Source organism: Micropterus salmoides, unplaced genomic scaffold, assembly GCF_014851395.1.
Source record: "Micropterus salmoides isolate LMB-PRFRI ecotype aquatic unplaced genomic scaffold, ASM1485139v1 Ms_hic_scaffold_3, whole genome shotgun sequence".
NCBI lineage: Eukaryota > Metazoa > Chordata > Actinopteri > Centrarchiformes > Centrarchidae > Micropterus > Micropterus salmoides.
Window position 1 is genome coordinate 26,546,109 of NW_024042261.1, and position 21,635 is coordinate 26,567,743.

The window sequence follows — 21,635 nt, forward strand, 5'->3', positions numbered from 1 at the left end:
ATTAAAATTTTGATTTAGCAGTCTGTTAACCAGACTGTAAAGTAGACATTAATATATAGTTTATTGAAGATTTGCATTGTAGTGCTGTAGTGTTTTTCCACGGTTTATCATTTATTTTGTGATATTGCACGTTGACATGACAGTATTTAATAAAATGTAATATACAACCATAAAGATCAATACAAATATAGTAGAAATAAATGGACAAGCCTGTTACCAATTCTTTACTGATTTCACAACATTTAATATAGTTTATAAAATTGTAAACAAAGAATAAAATCCCCAGTTGTCTTTGGTTTAACTTGTTTGATTTCCTTTGATCACTTGAGAATTTAATTCAGCCATAACAACTCCCCCCTTGTTGTTCATGTATAAACCTCTTGCATGTACTGTAGAGTTGATTGGCCTGGTTAAAAGAGTAGAACTATTGTTGTTGAGGCAGCTCCTCTCGGTTCTACTATGGGAAAGTGAGTCTCTGTGTAGAGTGCACAACCAGCTGAACTGGCCCAAAATGGCAAACTTGTTATTGGAGGCATTTCTTCATTTTGCACAGGACAGGATTATGTAATTAATTAAAACATTTCAGACAACTCCAGAAGTACAAAAATGCAACAAGTATGTATTGCATGGCCTACATATTTTATAAGGTTTATGGGCATTTTGTACTGTATGTGAGACATTACCATGACTACATCGTATTTCATTCTTTCACGTAAAAACACACCTACCCATCTCCAAACAAAGTTAGCAACCAGATGGTGAACTTAGAGTTGGTGGGGACCAAAACAGAGCACTCAAGATAGTGAATATTGGATTTGCATTCATCAGGTGGACACAAACATGACTCCAAACAATTGCTTATATTGCTCTGTGTCAGCTTGAAGTGTACATAATCTAACACATGACAGCTATATCAACTTTCTAAGGTGATTATGTTGTGTTTACAGCTTGTTGCACTGCCCACTAAGTAGCCCCAAAAACAAAATAGATTAGTTAATGCATTTTAACGGGACTTTGTGGTTGTGGGGAATTCCTTATAAGTCTAATTTTCTCAACTTTATATCACCTACATCCTGCATTTTATTTAAGTGTCTAAACTGCAATTATGAATTGTGCCTCCATCATGTTAAAATCTTACTGTCAAGAGGGTAAACATTTTGTACAGCACAACTGAATATGATTATTTGATAACATATACTGTTAAGATTTGAAAATCGAACAAGGCCCTTAATTATTTTTTATTTTTTGTTTGTGCACCTCCCTTCCCTTGCCTCACCTTGCAGGTCCACAGAGATAAAAGATCACTGTTCTACTGCTATTTTTAAATGCTGCTCCAAAATGTATAAATACCAGTGCAAAGTTTTGATTTAAATTAAGGTTCACATGATGCCACCCAGTGGTTTAGCTCTCATCGACAGTATGACATACACACAGAGGTGGCCAGAGCAGGGTTGGGCACTCTTACAGCTGTTGATGTTGGCGTCTCTCTCTCAGGCTGAGGAGCGAGTGTGCACACGACGAGGTGATCCTGAAAACCCCCAGCTATCTAAAAATGGGGACATTATGTTAGGGGGAATCTTCTCTTTCCACAGCAGCTGGAAAGACAGACAGGATATCTACATGCACAAACCACCGCCACTGCAATGCACCAGGTAAATTATACCACATACATTTTCTTAGATTTAAAATACCTAAGAGAAAGTGGGTACAGATGCAAAACACATACAAAAAAAAACTGAATCAAAAACAAACTGAATATTAAAATAAGAAATATTCCACGATGTGTGTATTAATACCATTAAAAGTTTTTATTGACTGTGGTATTTTTCTATTTCAAGTGAAAAGTATTTGCAGTTCTAACTATTTATCTCCATCTGCATCAAGCTTGAATTTGAGAGGGTTCCAGTATGCCCAGGCTATGCTCTTTGCCATAGAGGAGATTAATAACAGCACATACCTACTGCCTGGCATTTCTCTGGGCTATAAGATCTATGATGCCTGTAGCTCCATTGCCAGAGGTGTGAGGGTTGCACTGGCCTTGGCTAATGGTAATGAAGTGGTGTCTGCATCCTCCGTGGCACCATGTACCAGACCTGCCCAAGTGCAGGCCATTATGGGAGAGACCTCCTCTTCTCCTTGCATGGCTATAGCTACTGTCATCGGACCCTTTCACATCCCACTGGTGGGTAAAATTGATAAAAACTGAATTATTTTAGTTAAAATTAATTATTATTCAGTAATTCTTCCAGCTGGTCATAGCAAAGGGGGTTTAACATAATTGTAGTGTGCAGTGGAAATGTTTTATATTTTACATACAGTATCTCGTGGTGTAATTTCATTTGTCTTTTAGATCAGCCACTTTGCTACTTGTGCTTGTCTCAGCGATAAAACCAAGTACCCATCCTTCCTCAGAACAATACCCAGTGACTACTACCAGAGCAGAGCCCTGGCACAGTTGGTCAAGCACTTTGGCTGGACTTGGGTTGGAGCCATTAGAACAAATGATGATTATGGCAATAACGGCATGGCCACATTCACAGAAACTGCCCAGCAGCTGGGCATCTGTTTAGAGTATTCTGTGTCTTTCTTGAGAACAGATCCACCAGACAAAATACTAAAGATAGTTGACATTATCAAGTCTTCCACTTCCAATGTGATTGTTGCTTTCCTCTCCCACAAGGATATGGATGTGCTAATACAGGAGTTGTCCGGCTACAACTTGACTGGGTACCAGTGGGTAGGCAGTGAGAGTTGGATCTTTGATTCCCAAACTGCAGCCATGGATAGGCATCACATTCTGGATGGTGCCATAGGCCTGTCCATCCCCAAAGCACATGTCAGTGGCATGAGAGAGTTCATGTTGGATGTGAGGCCGCTCAATTCATCTAGTAATGAAATGTTTACAGAGTTTTGGGAGGCATTATTTAGCTGTAAGTTCAACCAGTCAGGGAATCAGAGAGAATGTACTGGACATGAAGATCTGAGAGGAGTGCAAAACAGCTTCACTTATATGTCACTCATGCCTATCTTTAACAACATCTATAAAGGAGTGTATGCTGTTGCCCACGCACTTCATAGTATTCTCAACTGTGACAAAACATGTAACAACACAGTGCAGCTAGATCCATTCATGGTGAGTTGAACACAACAGACTGAAATTATAGTTTTTACGTTAAGTTATATTTACAGGAAAGGAAATTGTTTTTATTTTGAAAATAGAAAATAGAAATCGAAAATTGTTGAGTTAACATGTCTACAAAATGTTTGTCAGATAATGATCTACATATCTTCTTAGATTTTACAGCACATAAGAAAGATACAGTTCAAAACGAAGGATGGAGATGAGGTTTACTTTAATGAGAATGGAGACCCAGCAGCAAAGTATGAAATTATAAACTGGCAGCCAACAGAAAATGGCATTGTGGACTTTGTCACAGTCGGTGTTCATGATGCATCTTTGCCTTCAGAGATACAGCTGAATCTGCAAAATAATTCTTTCATTTGGGCACAGAACTCAAAAGAGGTAAGCTACCATGTGATTAACGTAACTGTATAATTGATTAGTCATTGTTAGTGGACAATCGCACTATTTGGTTTCCATACATTAAAATTAATAATAGATGCTTGTAAAAACAACCCCTTGTCAAAGCAAATGCCCATACACTTTTCTAATAGTTATTTTATTCATGCAGGTGCCTTTGTCAGTTTGCAGTAAGAAATGTCCCCCAGGAACTCGTAAGGTTCTCCAGAAAGGAAAGCCTGTTTGCTGCTATGACTGTTTAAGATGCGCAGAGGGAGAAATAAGCAACATTACAGGTGTAGAAATATTTAATGTAAGACCAAACCAAAGTCAAAAAAGGTGTCATGTTCACATAGGCTATCAATTTTAAGAAATGGTATAGTTTTGTAATTTGATTCTAAAGCATGGGGTGTTGTGATTTGATAGTAATCATTTAGTGATTTAAACAAACCATTTAAAATCAAGTCTTTAAATATCCTAAATAAATACTGATACATAAGTCTGAAATCGGTCACATAACTCTTAAAAAAATCTTGGAATTGCTTATCAAGGTTAATGCCCTAATATGAAAAAGATGTGCAGCTCAACTAGTTTTAAAATTACATCAATTCCATTGCTTATTGAAAAATGAGAAATATGGCTTTCATAAAGTTATCCATTTACTGTCTGTTAATCATTGCCTGTCTTATAATCATAGAAAAGATTTAACATTGAGACACAAAAAATACAAATGTACTGAGCTAGCTAACACTTGCTTCAATATTACTTTTCAGATTCTGTCACATGTGTGAGATGCCACCCTGAGTTTTGGTCCAATGAGAAAAGAGATGCCTGTGTAAAGAAGGAGTCAGAGTTTCTATCATATGAAGAGATTATGGGAGCACTGCTCACTGCAACCTCCCTATTTGGAACATGCATGACTGCTGTTGTGGCAATTATTTTCTTCAGATACAGGCAGACTCCTATTGTCAGGGCCAACAACTCTGAGCTGAGCTTCTTGCTACTTTTCTCCTTGACCCTGTGTTTCCTGTGTTCTCTGACCTTCATCGGTCGGCCCTCTGAGTGGTCCTGCATGCTGCGACACACAGCATTCGGCATCACCTTTGTCCTCTGTATCTCTTGTGTTCTGGGGAAAACAATAGTGGTGCTAATGGCTTTCAGGGCCACACTTCCAGGTAGTAATGTGATGAAATGGTTTGGTCCTGCACAGCAGAAGCTCAGTGTTCTGGGTTTCACTCTCATACAAGTCATCATATGTCTCCTCTGGTTAACAATTTCTCCTCCTTTTCCATTTAAGAATTTTAAGGGATTTAAGGACAAAATCATCTTAGAGTGTGCTCTGGGCTCAGCTGTAGGCTTTTGGGCTGTACTTGGTTACATAGGACTTCTGGCCATTTTATGTTTTATTCTTGCTTTTCTGGCTCGAAAACTGCCTGATAATTTCAATGAAGCCAAATTTATCACCTTCAGCATGCTGATATTCTGCGCAGTATGGATCACTTTTATCCCAGCGTATGTCAGCTCTCCTGGAAAGTTCAGTGTTGCTGTGGAGATATTTGCTATTCTGGCTTCAAGTTTTGGACTGCTCATTTGTATATTTATTCCAAAATGTTATATTATCTTACTGAAACCAGAAAAGAATACAAAAAAGAGTTTGATGGGAAAAGGGGCACCAAAATCGCTCTGAAAACTTTCTAGTGCCGTTATAATCTTTACATAATATTTTGTTAACTAGACCCAACTAACAAACATGTAAAATTGGAACCTTCCACTGATTTTTGTGCATGCATGGAAAACATGTTTGTCTCCCATTCAGGCCTCGAACAAGACAACAACATATATCACAGTGTACTCAGGAATGCTCTCATCAGAGGACTCAGTTGGGAGCACAAAACCACAGCAGCTCAAACCTGCACTGGTTGGGAGGGAGCAGACCTAAAAACTGTCTGGGGGCACATTATTCATGCAAAATCAAAGGCAGGACGTTATGCCTCTGTTTGGAAAAAAAAAATCATCAAAAAGACTGACTGCCAACAAAAGCAGGGCAAGAAATTTCAACAAGCACAGTTGATGTTTTACCCACAGAGATATGGATGTGACCATGGACGAGACTGTGAAAGAGGATCAGGTGCACGTGGTTCAGGCCAACACCAGCATTATTCCCAGAGAATTGATCTACAAAACACCACTCCAATGAGATGCTGTAACTGTGATGGCTGGGGTCACATGGGCAGTGACTGCCCCTCTGCCATGCACAACCAACAACAGCTGGATCCCGGCCAGAGTTACTCCCTCCAGGCACCCAGTGACCTCTCCTGGATAGCAACAGAAAAACCAATAAGAGGCAGTTGAGGCAGGTCAAATGAATTCAAAATGCGCCCCACCCAAAGACATAAAACCTATCATCACATATGCACAATAATAATGCTTATAGCTTGATTTGTTTGGCACTTATCTAAACAAGGAGACAAAGTGCTTCACAAATATATGAGAATAAACAAAAATAAATAACCATACAAAATATGGTTACAATATGAGAACAAAAAATGCCTTGACCAAAAACAGATACACAAAGGTAACACTCAAAACAACCAAATCAAATGGGAGAACATAAACACATATTTAATTCTTAGGTACTCCAGTTTAACCAGCATTATCTTATTAATAACTTATAATTTTTTACTTTTTAGTTTTATCACTTGGTCATTTTTAAATATATTAATCCATGTTATTGTTGCCGATTTGTGTAAAAATAAAGTAGACGGTAAGTTGTGACTTAGCAAAAGGTTAGTATTTAAAAAAATTATCAAAGAGTACTTATTGTAGTGCTATATAAAAATAAGGTGCATGTGCTTAATGAATTGAAAACAGATATGCATGTTTGTTATCTCAAACTTTGAGCTACATATATAATAGAAAAACCTGTGTGTATGTAGTGCCAATTAGAACAAGTTATAGTGGGATGACTACTTGTTTTTAAATAATTTATTCATTTTTAAAAACTGATGGAATTCAAGGAAGATAGGAAGAAACTGCTCCATTGATGTTTATTATGTAAGTCCTTTCTCTCATTTAAAGAAATGTGTGTTTGTCTTTCATTAAGAACCTAAAGTAGACACAATTTTTCTACAACAATAAATTAATATATAAATATATTCTCACTGTTACTCTGTTTTCGTGTGACAGCTACTGTTTTGTTTCACTTTCACTGCTGTCAGCTGTAACAGGTTGTATTCAGCAAAACAAATCAAGCATAGCATTAGTTCAGGCAGGCAATAAAGTCAAGCTCAGCTCACAATCCCAGCACATCAGCTGATAGCAGCTGTTGAAGATTTAAATTAGCTATGATGTTTGAATATTTTATGCATAACTTGATTAGGATTATATTTAACATATTTAGTAGAATAATATTTAAGGTGTTTATTAAAGATACACTGAAACTTTGAGGTGCAGTTTTCTCGCTCAGCCTGTTGCTGAGGCCTTCACGTTTTTGTAGGAAGACCCAGACTTCAGGAGAACACACTCACTACACATTTTGCAAAAACACACACCTGGTCAGTGGTATAGTGTGGCTAGCAGGCTCAGGCTCAGGCCATAATTTAGAATTAATTGCATATCCGAGCGAGGGACAATGGGGCCTTTATGGATATTAAGAAACTATTGCTAGCACCTGCACTCAGACCTGATAAGTGTAGAAGCCTACATTTTTAAATACAAAGGGGCCCTTGCAAGAAGGCTGCAGCTCTGAAGGTCATCATATGATACAGCACACAGCACACGAACCTGTGCTTGTGTTGATGTGTTAACTTTCTTTTTTCTTATGCACATACACTTTTTACTAACATCAAGATGATGTCTTATTTCTGATGTCACATTTCAGTATTATTTCTTTTGAAGTGTTGTAGGGCATTGTCACAGTCTAATATGCAAAGAACCTTGTCGTCTGTTGTAAACTTTGTCCGACCAGCAAAAAAGCTTTCAATTGCCAACAATTCTACATCTAATTTATTGAAGCATCTGCTGAAGCAGCAGTTTTACGTTTTGTAAAAACACTGAAAACTGCACTTATAAATACATATGCAAAAAACACAAGTTCAAAAGTCAGAATTTACTTGCTTTATATTTTTTATTTCAGTGGCGTTAAGAAATGTTGTCTGTTTTGTAAAAAAACATACTCCTTGCTGCTGTTAAAAAGTCGGTAGTTGGGTGAGACTGCTTTGTTTTGGGGGGGGAGTGAAAATAATATATACCAACCTAAGGAGTAACATAACAAGTTACATTTATCACCCAATAATAAGTAAGATAATATTTTTACTTTTTTAAGAAGTAATAAGTAACTGGTAACTTTTTACAATTTCTGAGTAACTTGCCCAATACTGCGGGGACAAACCTGGATGTGATGCTTACAAGTCTCTGAGCTCCAGAGACTAGACTCTGAGTCTCAAACTCGAGTCCCCATCTCTGGTGAGATCTGACCCTTTGGTCGAAGTACACCAAATCTTTCAGGTGTCATCAGGGCCCCATGGGGAACAATTGACCCAAATTTGGTGTCAATCGGACTTGTGGTTATGGAGATATAAAATGCATGTAAGTCAATGGAATTTTTTTTGACGTCTTTAATCTGCAACAAAAGCGCCACCTATTGGCATATTTGGGTAAACTTTGGTGCCTGTAGTAAGGGGACCATGCTGAACAATTGGGCACTGGTTTCATGTCAGTGTGAGTTGTGGTTATAGAGGAACAATTTTCTTGGATTAAACAGCGCCACCTAGGGATGAGTTGCACCAAATTTTGCACAGGCCAGGGGGGCGTCGCACATTAACGCTCCAAATTTGGTGTCAATTGGCCATTCCAAAGCGAAGATATGACATCATTTCCTGTTAGTAGCGTTTTTCGCAAACGTTTGCTAGCATATAATTGCGACGTTTTTAGTCGGATCAAAATTTCCTCTACAAACTTTCATCAGCTTGGTCCAGAGATTATCTGTGCCAAGTTTGGTGTCGATCGGACTTGCGGCTTTCTTAGGAGTTAATTAAAATAGGTTTTTCAGTTTTTGCAATGTAGCGGAAAAAAGTCTAGGCGGAATTGGGCGTGGCTATACCACGAGATTCAGCTCGATCCCCCGAAAGCGTGGATATAAGGTTATATCCGCCACTGTATGCGGGAGTTACAGCGATTTGAAAGTGCCAAACTTTGGACCTTGCTTGTAGTGCCACCTAGTGGTCGAAGTGAGCGAATTTTTTCGCATGCCGTCGTCTCATGGGCCTACCCTGTGAGTTTCATGTCCCTAGCAGTTACCGTCTAGGCTGCAGTATCGGAATTAGGCGAAAACGTACGGAAGAAAAAAATAATAATAAAAACTAGAACAATTACAATAGGGTTCCCAGCCCCACTCTGCCTTGCATTCGCGGGTTCCCAGCCCCACTCTGGCTTGGACCCCTAATAATAAATTGTCCCCTCTATAAATTAATGTAATGTGTTAATGTATAAAAAAGAAAGCCTTTTTTTTTTTACAGCAAAAAGAATATTCTTATCTGTCAATACTATTTTTTTGGGGGGGGACCGCCCTCCTCATGCCCCATGCACTTGCAGGTCCACAGAGATAAAACATCACTGTTCTATTACTATTTTTCATGCTGCTCCAAATAAATACCAGTTAGGGTTAGTGGTTTAGCTCTCTTCAACAGTATGATGTCCACACAGAGGTGGCCAGAACACGGTTGGGCACTCTTACAGCTGTTGTTGATGGCGTCCGTCTCTCAGGCTGAGGAGCTGGTGTGCAGGCAGAGAGGGGATCCTGAAAACCCCCAGCTATCTAAGGATGGGGACATTATGTTGGGTGGAATGTTCTCTTTCCACAGCAGGTGGAAAGACAGACAGGATACCTACATGCACAAACCACTGCCACTGGAATGCACCAGGTAAACTATACATTAAATCTATTTAGATTTAAAATATATAAGAGGAAGTGAATAGAGAAACAAATTAGATACAAAAAGGTATAAACTATAAAGTTAGAAATATTGCTTGATATGTGTATTAATACATCTAAATGCTTTTATTTACTGTGCTATTTGTTTCTAAGAACAGATTATTTACAATTTATAACTGTGCACATTAAGTTTGCATTTCAGAGAGTTCCAGTTTGCCCAGGCTATGCTCTTTGCCATAGAGGAGATTAATAACAGCACATACCTACTGCCTGGCATATCTCTGGGCTATAAGATCTATGATGTATGTGGCTCCATTGCCAGAGGTGTGAGGGTTGCGCTGGCCTTGGCTAATGGTAACGAAGCGGTGTCTGTATCCTCTGAGGCACCATGTACCAGACCTGCCCAAGTGCAGGCCATTATGGGAGAGACCTCCTCTTCTCCTTGCATGGCTATAGCTACTGTCATCGGACCCTTTCACATCCCACTGGTGGGTAAGATTGGTAAAAATTTAAATTCTTCTTGTGAAAAATAATCATTGTTCTGTAATTCTTCCAGCTGTTCATAACAAAAGGGGGACTGTGCTGTCTATTTTTTTTACATCTTTATTTTGGAATATAATTTCTTTTTTCTTTTAGATCAGCCACTTTGCTACTTGTGCTTGTCTCAGCGATAAAACCAAGTACCCATCCTTCCTCAGAACAATACCCAGTGACTACTACCAGAGCAGAGCCCTGGCACAGTTGGTCAAGCACTTTGGTTGGACTTGGGTTGGAGCTATTAGAACAAATGATGATTATGGCAATAATGGAATGGCCACATTCATAGAAATTGCCCAGCAGCTGGGCATCTGTTTAGAGTACTCTGTACCTTTCTTTAGAACAGATCCACCAGAGAAAGTACAAAAGATAATTGACATTATCAAGGCTTCCACTTCTAAGGTGATTGTTGCTTTCCTTTCTCACTTGGATATGGATATGGTAATACATGCGTTGTCTCACCACAACTTGACTGGATACCAGTGGGTAGGCAGTGAGAGCTGGATCTTTGATTCTCAAACTGCAGCCATGGACAGGCATCACATTCTGGATGGTGCCATAGGCCTGGCCATCCCCAGAGCACATGTCAGTGGCATGAGAGAGTTCATGTTGGATGTGAAGCCGCTCAATTCATCTAGTAATGAAATGTTTACAGAGTTTTGGGAGGAATTATTTAGCTGCAAGTTCAACCAGTCAGAGTCATCTGCAGGGAAAGAATGTACTGGACATGAAGATCTCGCTGGAGTGCAAAACAGCTTTACTGACATGTCGCTAATGCCTATCTTTAACAACATCTATAAAGGCGTGTATGCTGTGGCCCACGCACTTCATAGTATTCTCAATTGTAATAAAACATGTAACAACACACTGTTGCTAGATCCATTCACGGTGAGTTAAACACCAAGTCTTAAAGTTGTGTTTTACATTAAGTCACATTTACAAACAATTTTTAAAAATAAACATTGCAGTCTGTCTATTATGCTGTTGAGACAAGTTGCCTACATGATGACAATGTTTGTCAGATAATTATCTAGTTATCTATATATCTTCTTAGATTTTACAGCACATAAGAAAGATTCAGTTCAAAACAAAGGAAGGAGATGAGGTTTACTTTAATGAGAATGGAGACCCAGCAGCAAAGTATGAAATTATAAACTGGCAGCCAACAGAAAATGGCACTGTGGACTTTGTCACAGTTGGTTTTCATGATGCATCTTTACCTGAAGGCAAACAGCTGAATCTGCAAAATAATTCTTTTATTTGGGTACAAAACTCAAAACAGGTAAGCTACCATATGTTTACTGTTATTGTGAATGACCATCTATATGAATTATTAGAAATGTATAATTTATTAGTTATTCTTACTATAAAATCAAAATTGTTGGTTTTGATGCATTTTTTATTAACAGGTTTTTGTAAAGACGCACCTTGTCAAACTAAATGCCCATTCATTTTTTGTCATATTTGTTTTGCTCATGCAGGTACCTTTGTCAGTTTGCAGTGAGAAATGTCCCCCTGGAACTCGTAAGGTTCTCCAGAAAGGAAAGCCTGTTTGCTGCTATGACTGTTTAAGATGTGCAGAGGGAGAAATAAGCAACATTACAGGTGTAGTAATAATTTATGCAAGATAAAACACAAGTCTAAAAGTTGTCATGTTCACATGCCAATTTTAAGAAATAGTTCCGTTTTTAAATCTGATTTCAAAAGGATGAGGGGATTACTTGCAAGGAATATATAGTAATTATGTAGTCTTTTACACAAACAAAACTCTATATATAATTTTATCAGAACTCTTTGGATCAAATACCCTATACAATATGTCTGAAACCAGATATATCAATGTCTGAATAGTCTTGGAAATGCATATCAAAGTCAAAGCAAATGTAAGATATTACTGTAAGTCAAAATTACAAAATTGCTCAAATTTCACTATATATAGAATGATTTTTAAAAATCCTTTGGAAGATTTGGGCAGTATGTGTTGTTCTCAGCCTATTCATTCTCAGGCTTCTTGTATTACATACATAGGAGGAGAAGGAAGTTATGAAGGCAAGCATTTTAGCAGCAGTGTAATATTTGGTAAAACCTCAATGAGTCAAAGTCAGAAATTAATCACTTTGAAGTTGGTTATAAAATATTTTATTAAATTAATATTGTAATAATCATTAAAGAAAAATTATGGGTAAAAAGTAATAAAATGGTCGTTAAAGAGTCAGCTCACTCAAATTACAAAAATACCTCCTGATATCTGAGCATGCAGTAAATGTCAATACAATAAATGCACTAAAATTTCATTACATTTTCGCAGCTTGGATCTTGCTATATGAAAACACAACATCATAATACATAAAAAAAAAATATAGCACTTAGTTATTAAGACTATAAGAAAATGAAAATGAATCGAAATAAATTCTTCAAATCTGTAGGGCTGAAAGTATTTATCGATGAAATCAATTAATTCGATTGCAACTCGACGAATCAATGAAATAATCTGTAGAATACTCGATTGCTAAAATCATCGTTAGCTGCAGCCCTAAAAATCTGTTTATACTGTTTCGTGTACTTAAGATTCAAATATTTCTTGAAGATACCATGTACATGTCGTAAGGTTATCCTTTTATTGTCTAGTGATCTTGTATTGTCTGTTTTGTAGGCACAGAAAAGATACAACATAGAGACAAAACAGACAAATGCACTGAGCTAGTCTAACGTTTCAATATTATTTTTCAGATTCTGTCACGTGTGTGAGATGCCACCCTGAGTTCTGGTCCAATGAGAAAAGAGATACCTGTGTAAAGAAGGAGGCAGAGTTTTTATCATATGAAGAGATTATGGGAGCACTTCTCACTGCTGCCTCCTTATTTGGAACATGCATGACTGCTGTTGTGGCAATTATTTTCTTCAGATACAGGCAGACTCCTATTGTCAGGGCCAACAACTCTGAGCTGAGCTTCCTGCTGCTCTTCTCCTTGACCCTGTGTTTCCTGTGTTCTCTGACCTTCATCGGTCAGCCCTCTGAGTGGTCCTGCATGCTGCGACACACAACATTTGGCATCACCTTTGTCCTCTGTATTTCTTGTGTTCTGGGGAAAACAATAGTGGTGTTAATGGCCTTCAGGGCCACACTTCCAGGTAGTAATGTGATGAAATGGTTTGGGCCTGCACAGCAGAAGCTCAGTGTTCTGGGTTTCACTCTCATACAAGTCATCATATGTATCCTCTGGTTATCAATTTCTCCTCCTTTTCCATTTAAGAATTTTAAGGGGTTTAAGGACAAAATCATCTTAGAGTGTGCTCTTGGCACAGCTATAGGCTTTTGGGCTGTACTTGGTTACATAGGACTTCTGGCCATTTTATGTTTTATTCTTGCTTTTCTGGCTCGGAAATTGCCCGATAATTTCAATGAAGCCAAATTTATCACCTTTAGCATGCTGATATTCTGTGCAGTATGGCTCACTTTTATCCCAGCATATGTCAGCTCTCCTGGGAAGTTCAGTGTTGCTGTGGAGATATTTGCTATTTTGGCTTCAAGTTTTGGACTGCTCATTTGTATTTTTATTCCAAAATGTTATATTATCTTACTGAAACCAGAGAAGAATACAAAAAAGAATATGATGGGAAAGGGGGCACCATAAACCCTCTGAAACTTTAAATAAATACGTTTGCAAAGGCATTCTAGCATAGTTACCTTCAGATGTATCAGCGAACTCTCCTGAAAATTAATGGGAGGCAGAAAAGGCAGGTCACATAAATTCAAAATACACCACAACCTATCATCACATATGCACAATAACAATAATACATATGACTTTACTTGTATAAACAAGGTCACAAAATACTTTACAAAATATATGACATTAAAAAAAGTTAAATATGGTTACAATAGCAGAACAAAAAATTGCCTTACACAAATACAGATACACAGAGCTAACTCCAAAACAACCAAATAGTCATTGAAGGTGTTGCAGTGCCTTTTTTCTGGTACAGCTGTTTCTGTAGAGCAAGCAAAATCACATGCTTTGAACCCCTGTCTGAACCATTAACTATTGTTTATGGGGATTTTATAGGACAGCATCCATTCATATTGTTTGACTAATGTCCAGATAACCTTTTCGGCCAAGAACTGATTTGTTTGCTAGGCATACTGTATACCATGTATACACCATGCGAACAGATATGTTCTGTTCTTGGGACATTCTTATCATTCAGCTAGGGATACACATTTCTCCACACTCCCTCACCTTACACACCCCAGATTCCTTGCATTGCATAACACATATCTAAACAGGCCCCAAAGACTCCTCATGTGAAAGCCAGTGGTAGGTGCAGGTGGACCAGAATAAAAGCATAAAAACCGACTTCACTTGTATTGTCTGACATTCAAAATAACTTTTTCACTTTTCCCTCTTTAAGTAAACAGACATTGGCCATTGGAGATTACCGAATGGCAGAACTTATATTAATATTATTAATGTTCCTCTGCACTAGGGCCCCGACTAAGGATTTACATAGTCAAATCAGAATCGTCAAGTTCTGTCTATAGTCGACTGATAGTCGAATCATGTGTGTTTTTGTGCACGGCGATTGCGAGCGGGGGGTGGGGGTTACACACGGTAGCTCCGCGTCTCTGTTCATTCAACTTACACTGTAAATTTCCAGCTAAACTGAGGCTTTTTGAAGACCCTGTCTCTCTCTCTCTCTCTCTCTCTCTCTCTCGCCTGTCATTCACCGGTCGTGTGCAGACTTTTACATGCATTACTACATTACATTACAACTGCATGCACATTACGGTTCCCCGCGGGTCCTTTTTTAAGTAGCCGGCTATTTAAAAACGATCAAATATTCTTTATGTCGTTCCTCTACCGCCACTGCACACATGCATGCTACGCTTAAGTGCAATTTATACTTCTGCGTCAAATCGACGGCGTAGGCTACGGGGCTACGCAGAGGCTACGCCGTCGCCTGACGTGTAACCCCACGTCGAGTTGACGCGGACCGTGAGCTCTGTGATTGGTCGGCTGGGTAGCCTTCCAGTGCCTCCGAGCTGACCGGAAGTACCCCACGCTTTGAAGTAACATTTACTAGCAGCCAAAATGGGAGCTGTAACACAGTGAATCAATATATTTGACCATCGCAACCCGAGCGAAATGACTCGTTTCACTATCAGAATGTGATCCATTTGGTCGGTAACATTTGAAAAGGCTACACCAGCCGCACGTATACAATTTTACCTCCATTTACATTAGCGAAGCGCTAAACCGGAAGTTAGCCTGCTCGGCCGCCAAAAGTCAACACAGTGGATGCTGTAGCGCTACCGCCGACTAGCGTTTGGGGGTGTAATTGCAGAATGACCTACGCACAAGTATAAATGCATGGCTACGTGTGTAGCCTACGGCGTAGGTACACACGTAGACCCTACGCAGGAGTATAAGTGGGCCTTTACAGGCCTTTACACATGCGCACTGATGACCCTGGGTTAGGATTACAATACACCACTGATTTTTAACACTATAAGCATTTTATTTTACATCTACATACTTTTTTTTTTTCTCCCTCTAACACATCGAACTGCCCTAGTGTATGAATTGTGCTTTACAAATTAAGTTGCCTTGCCTGGCCTTGCCTTGTCTGACTATAAAAACAGTGATATATTCACACTCACTTCATACTGCTGTGACGGCCTTGCCTAGTTGGGTGTTTAACTGTGTGGTGTTGGGCACTTTACTGTTCTGAGGTATCAGCGCCCGTGAGCCAGATTGGGAGCATCTGGGCCAGACGATGTGGGAGGATAAATACTGCGGCCCTTTTGCTCTCGCTCTCTCTCTGATCTGGTCCCACTCCTTCCGGGAGCAGCCACTGTAACACACCTTTGTTTTGTTACATTATGTTTTAACACCCAAGCTCCATACTTACTTACTCATCCATATCTACACCACTGATTTCACTGACTAACACACTCTACGTTGTTGATTATTACTTTGTTTTCAGTTGTTACAATAAACATGTTTACTTTTGGCAATCCTCCGTGTCCTCTCCGCATTTGTCATGGCCCTTGAGCCGGATTATGACAAATTGGGGGCTCGTCCAGCCGTTGGTGCTGCGATTGTTTGGTAAGATTACTGAAAATGTTATTTGGTATTTAGAGTTTGTTGCCTAGTAGTATGTAGGTTTGCTTTGTATTTCACACATGGATCTGATGCGCGTATGCGTAGAGTTTGTTCGGCGCGCTCGTGGCGTGCTCAGTGGTCTTTGTTCTCTGGTTTACCTGGGCAGGTGCGGGCTGGTAAACTTTTGTTTGGATTAACAGGAAGGACACGCACTTGAGGATGATTTTGTACTGATAAAGCACGTTTTGCCGGTGGTTCGTGTTGTGATCAGCTGATCCAGTTGACATTTGCCGGGTTGCCTGTGTGTAGTTTTGTGTAGTGGTAATGAGTTATCCCTTGTAGGTTGTAGCAACGTTCCCCTTTGGGTTCGGTGAGCTGTTTGGGGGGTAGTGTTGTGGCGAACGTGGCAAAAGCTGTTGCTTGGGAGCATGTCTGTGGTTTCGGGAGTGTTGCTGGTTCGCCAGTCGCTTTCCTGATCCAGCGGTCTCTAGTGCTTAAATACCCACCACAACTAGCCACATGAAGACTAGGGGGGAGCTTAGTTGGTCATACTAGTTTCAGATAGCGGGGAAACTATGTAGGGGATTAGTCCTCTTTGGACACACAGGTGAACGTCGGGTGTCCTACATTTAGTTTTCGAGGTTTGTTGCATAGGCAATTTAACATGTCTGAAGTTGAAGCATTTATTGCCGCTCCGTCTCAGGAATCCCTGGATAAGTGCACAAAAGAGCAGCTGCTCCAGATTGCTGAGCATTTTTCAGTGGAGGTGGTCAGAGACAAACGTGTCAAAGAAACCATTAAATCAGCTATTAAATCTAAGTTACTAGTAGCTGGCATTATGTCAGTGTCTAAAGCAGATTCCAACAACACATGTTTTCTCTTTTGAGCATCAGAAAGAGATGTTGATGTTGCAGTTGGAGCATGAGAAAAGGAAACATGAATTGAACGTTAAAAAGCAGCTGGAATTGGAGAGAATTCACCAGAGCACTGAAAAGGCAAAAATAGATTTAGAGGGAGATCGGTTATCTATGATTAGAGATGGCTTATTGTCAAGTGAGGCTCATGGCGGGCAGCAGTCCAGATCATCTGACTTTTTTGATGTAAGTAACTTGCGCTTGTTGCCACCATTTAATGACAAAGACCCAGACACATTTTTTCTGTTGTTTGAACGTGTCACTAAGGCCAGGAACTGGCCTGAAGGGGACGGCGCGCTGATGCTTCAGTACAAGAGGCGTATGCATCTTTAAGTCCTGACAATAGCAGATATGATAAAAATAAAATCAGCTGTTCTTAGAGCTTATGAGCTTGTACCAAAAGCAGATCGCCAGCGCTTCAGGTCTTGGGAAAAGAAGAATGGCCAGACATATGCCGAGTTTGCCAGAGACCTTTCAACTCACTTTAGAAGGTGGTTAACTGCGCTGGAAGTCACCACCTTTGAGGATCTGTGCAACTTGGTAATATTGGAGCAGTTTAAGAATACTCTGCCAGAACGTGTTTCCACATACATCTCAGAACGAAACGTTGCTACGGCTGGGGACGCTGCTGTTGCAGCTGATGAGTATATGTTACTCCATAAGAGCAGATTCAGGGAACATCATGTAGCTCTTGAGTTTGGTGCGTGACGTAGTGGTTTTGACGCGCCGTCTGATATGGTGCATTCAATGAAAATCAGTCATATGAAACCTGATTGTAAAACAAGTCGTACATTTGCTGATAATGATGTCTGTAACTATTGTCGTGAAAGGGGACATTGGAAGGTAGATTGTGCTGTTTTAAAGGCTAAGACAAAGGGAACAAAAGCTAATGTTAGACCTGTGGCATTTGCTGCAACTGTTAAAGCTGACTATGTTTCTGAGAGGTGTTCACTCATTTGTGAAGCAGAACTTTTGGCAGCTTATGCTCCTTTCATTCGAGGCGGGTCTGTTGCTGCAGGCAACTCGGAACTGGGAAATTTCCGACCTCCAACTAGAAAAACTATCCTGGAACGCCACCTGAAGTCAGATTTCCTACTTGTGAACTCAAAAAAAATATGTACCTCAACTTCACGAGTATCAGCAGAATTACGTCACAAAACAATGTCAGCGCCCATGGAAGCACACATTGTAAATAGTAAACCATAAACAAAAAGCAACAAAAAGTATATTTGCATGTATTTAAATTAAAATAATGCATACGTTCATATAGTAAAACCTGTTCTGCATGTACATTGATGTAGAAATATGTTAGGCCTATTAGGTAGCTGACTAAAGTAAAGACTCTCATAAAGTCATCTTCTCTGCATAAAAGTTATTGTTAGAAATGCCAAAACATTAGGAAGTGAAGTGTAATCTACAACACTGACTGACTTGAGGGTTACCAACTGATGTAGCTAGAGGGGTACACAGTTAACTAGTAACGTATAGGCTATTTATGTCAGTTGTTGCAGTTAAACTGCCATCCTTTAAAGTAACCTAAAACACTGCTGAGGGTGCAACTGTGTGTCCACTTTGTCACGGTCAGCTATGGTTTTTGTTCACTTTCGGCGTCATGCACCCCCATGCACCTGGAACGCTTTGAGGTCGGAACTGGGATTTTTCCGGTCTCGAATGCGGCATGTGTCACTGATGGGTAGTGATGTTAAAATCCCACTGAAGATCCTGAGGGATACGGGGGCCTACAACTCCTAGATTGTTAGTTCTGTGTTACCTTTTTCAGGGCACACAGAAACTGGTGACTTTGTTCTCAGTCATGGAATGGGGTTTAGTGTGTTTCCAGCACCTTTGCACAGGATGGTTCTTGACTGTGACCAGGTTCAGGGTGAGGTTGACGTGGGTGTGCTATCGGCATTGCCTATTGAAGGTATACACCTTATTTTGGGGAACAGTTTGGCTGGTAGCAGAGTTTGGGCTGACACTAATCCCTCGCCAATAGTCACATTGTGTCCATCTGAGTTTGTGTCTGATAAGAGTTCTGGTGCATTGCAGGACGCTTCTCCAGCCTGTGTGGTTACACTCCTTATGCACAACTTGCAGCTTGATGTGTTACCTGAATCTAAAAGTGTTGATGTGCCTTTGGAGGTCCCATCTCTGGCTGAGCTGCCCTTGTCATTGTCTCATGGTGAGGTGGTTCAGGAGCCGCGCAATGACGTCTGTTTGAAGGAAACATTTCAGCGTGTTGTGCCTGCCTTGGAGATTGGTAATGTGGCATCTGGCTACTTGTGCATAATGAAATGCTGTTTAGAACATGGGTTCCAGTGAGTGAGGATGGTGTGAAAGGTGATGTTTTCCAGGTAGTTGTGCCATCTAAGTTTTGTCCACTTGTTTTGAAGGTGGCACATAATGAGTGTGGGCACTTTGTTGTCTGGAAAACATACCTTAACATCCTAAAACATTTCTTTTGGCCTCAACTAAAAAAGGATGTGTGCGTATATTAAGACCTGTCATGTGTGCCAGCTTACAGGTAAGCAGAATCAAACCTGCGCCATTATAGCCTATTCCAGCTGTGAGTGAACCTTTTACGCACCTTATTGTTGTGTGGGTCCATTGCCTTGTGGTAAGTCGGGTTGTAAATATTTACTTACTGTTAAGTGTCACAGCACCAGGTATCCAGCTGCATACCCGTTGAGGTCAATTACAACTAAGTCAGTGGTTAGGGCCTTGACACACTTAATTTCCATATTTGGCATTCCTAAGGTGATCCAGAGCGACCAGGGGTCAAACTTTACATCTCACATGTTTGGTCAAGTGTTGAAGCTGCTGCGCATTAAACAAAATCAGTCTTCGGACTATCATGCGCAAAGCCAGGGGGCTTTGGAGAGGTTCCATCAGACGCTTAAGTCTCTTTTGCGTGCATACCGTATGGAGCTAAATAGAGACTAGGAAGACGGGCTCCCATAGCTAATGTTGGCTGTACGAGAGGCTGTACAGGAAAGTACAGGCTTTAGCCCAAATTAGCTGGTTTTTGGGCGTACAGTGCGGGGTCCTTTGGCTGTTTTGAAAAGTGGCTGTGTTGATACAGAAGAATCTGATAGACTTTGTGAATGGGTTCAGACACCATTTGTTTAAAGCTGGGTGTATGGCACAAGAGAAATTGGGTGTATCGCAAAGTAAAATGAAAAAGTTCTATGACAGACATACCGAGAGACAGGAGTTCAGTCCAGGTGACCAGGTCCTTGCACTGATGCCTATTGTGGGTTCGCCATTTCAAGCTAAGTATATTGGTCCATACACTGTGATTGAGAAGCTTTCAGAATTGAACTATATTGTGGAGACGCCAGGACGTAAGAAAGCTTGATGACTGTATCATGTTAATCTCCTAAACCTTACTACAAGCGTGAAGTTGAGATTGATGCAGGTCAGGATGTGAAGGATGTTGTGTGCCCAGCGCTTTTGGTGACTTCAGAGCTTTTGCCACGAGTCAGATGGGGTGCCGGAGCCAGACGAAAGTTTGCTCTGTGGGAGACTGAAAAATTCAGAATCTCTTGTAATTTGGATAAGTTGTTGGCTCATTTGCCCGAGTCTAAACGTAGTGAATTGGCTGAGTTGGTACACAAGTTTCCATGTCTGTTTGGTGACATCCCTTCTCATACCACTTGGATTGAACATGATATAGATGTTGGAGATGCTCAGCTGATTAAACAGCATTTCTATCGTGTGGCCCCAGCTAAACGAAGTTATTTGGATGCTGAGGTGGATTACATGCTCCAAAATGATATTGCTGTTCCTTCTGCATCCAGTTGGGCCTCCCCTTGTATTTTGGTTCCAAAACATGATGGCACACCAAGAATTTGGTCAGACTTTAGGAAAGTAAATGCTGTAACAAAATCAGACTCGTTTCCAATCCCACACATGGATGACTGCATAGATCAGGTGGAATCTGCCAAATTTGTTAGCAAATTTGATTTGCTTAAATGTTACTGGCAAGTGCCTTTGTCCAAATGTGCAAAGGAAGTTTCTGTGTTTATTACACCTTCGGGTTTGTATTCGTACAATGTGATGCCATTTGGGTTAAAGAATGCCCCTGCAGCTTTTCAGCGGTTGATGAATCGTGTAGTGTCTGGTTTGAAAGGGCTGTTCTGTTTATCTTGATGATGTGGTCATTTATAGTGACACCTGGCATTCACATCTCCAGCGCATTCGTGCATTGGTGGAAGCACACCTCACCATCAATTTGGCTAAATGTAGCTTTGCCATGGCGACAGTGACATATCTTGGCCATGTGGTAGGACAAGGCTGTGTGGGTCCAGTCCAGGCCAAAGTCATGGCAATAGCAGTATCCACCACAAAAAAGGAACTTCAGAGGTTCTTGGGTTTAGTGTGTTATTATAGAGGTTTTTGCAAAAACTTCTCCACTGTTGTTTCCCATCACCGAAATGCTCAAGGCAAAGAGGAAATTTGATTGGTTGGCTAGTTGTCAACAAGTCTTTGATAATGTGAAACTCTTGTTGTGTTCTACTAGCAGCTCCTTGTTTTGATCAAGCTTTTATGCTTCAAGTGGATGCCAGCCAGGTGGGAGCAGGCGCCGTTTTGCTCCAGGCGGGTGACCAAGGTTTGGTGAGGCC

General features: G+C 40.3%; 1 protein-coding gene and 1 pseudogene across 1 annotated transcript; both read left to right on the plus strand.

The window, feature by feature from the left end:
- The first annotated feature begins 1,458 nt into the window (after window positions 1–1,458).
- On the plus strand, window positions 1,459–5,207 carry LOC119882360 (extracellular calcium-sensing receptor-like). The gene is made up of 6 exons (XM_038692375.1): window positions 1,459–1,652; window positions 1,885–2,182; window positions 2,351–3,133; window positions 3,296–3,523; window positions 3,693–3,816; window positions 4,294–5,207. Exons 1-6 carry the CDS (start codon window positions 1,474–1,476, stop codon window positions 5,205–5,207), a joined length of 2,526 nt encoding a protein of 841 aa, XP_038548303.1. The 5' UTR covers window positions 1,459–1,473.
- Window positions 5,208–9,649: 4,442 nt separating this feature from the next.
- LOC119882440 lies at window positions 9,650–13,624 on the plus strand (annotated as a pseudogene).
- The last annotated feature ends 8,011 nt before the right edge of the window (window positions 13,625–21,635 follow it).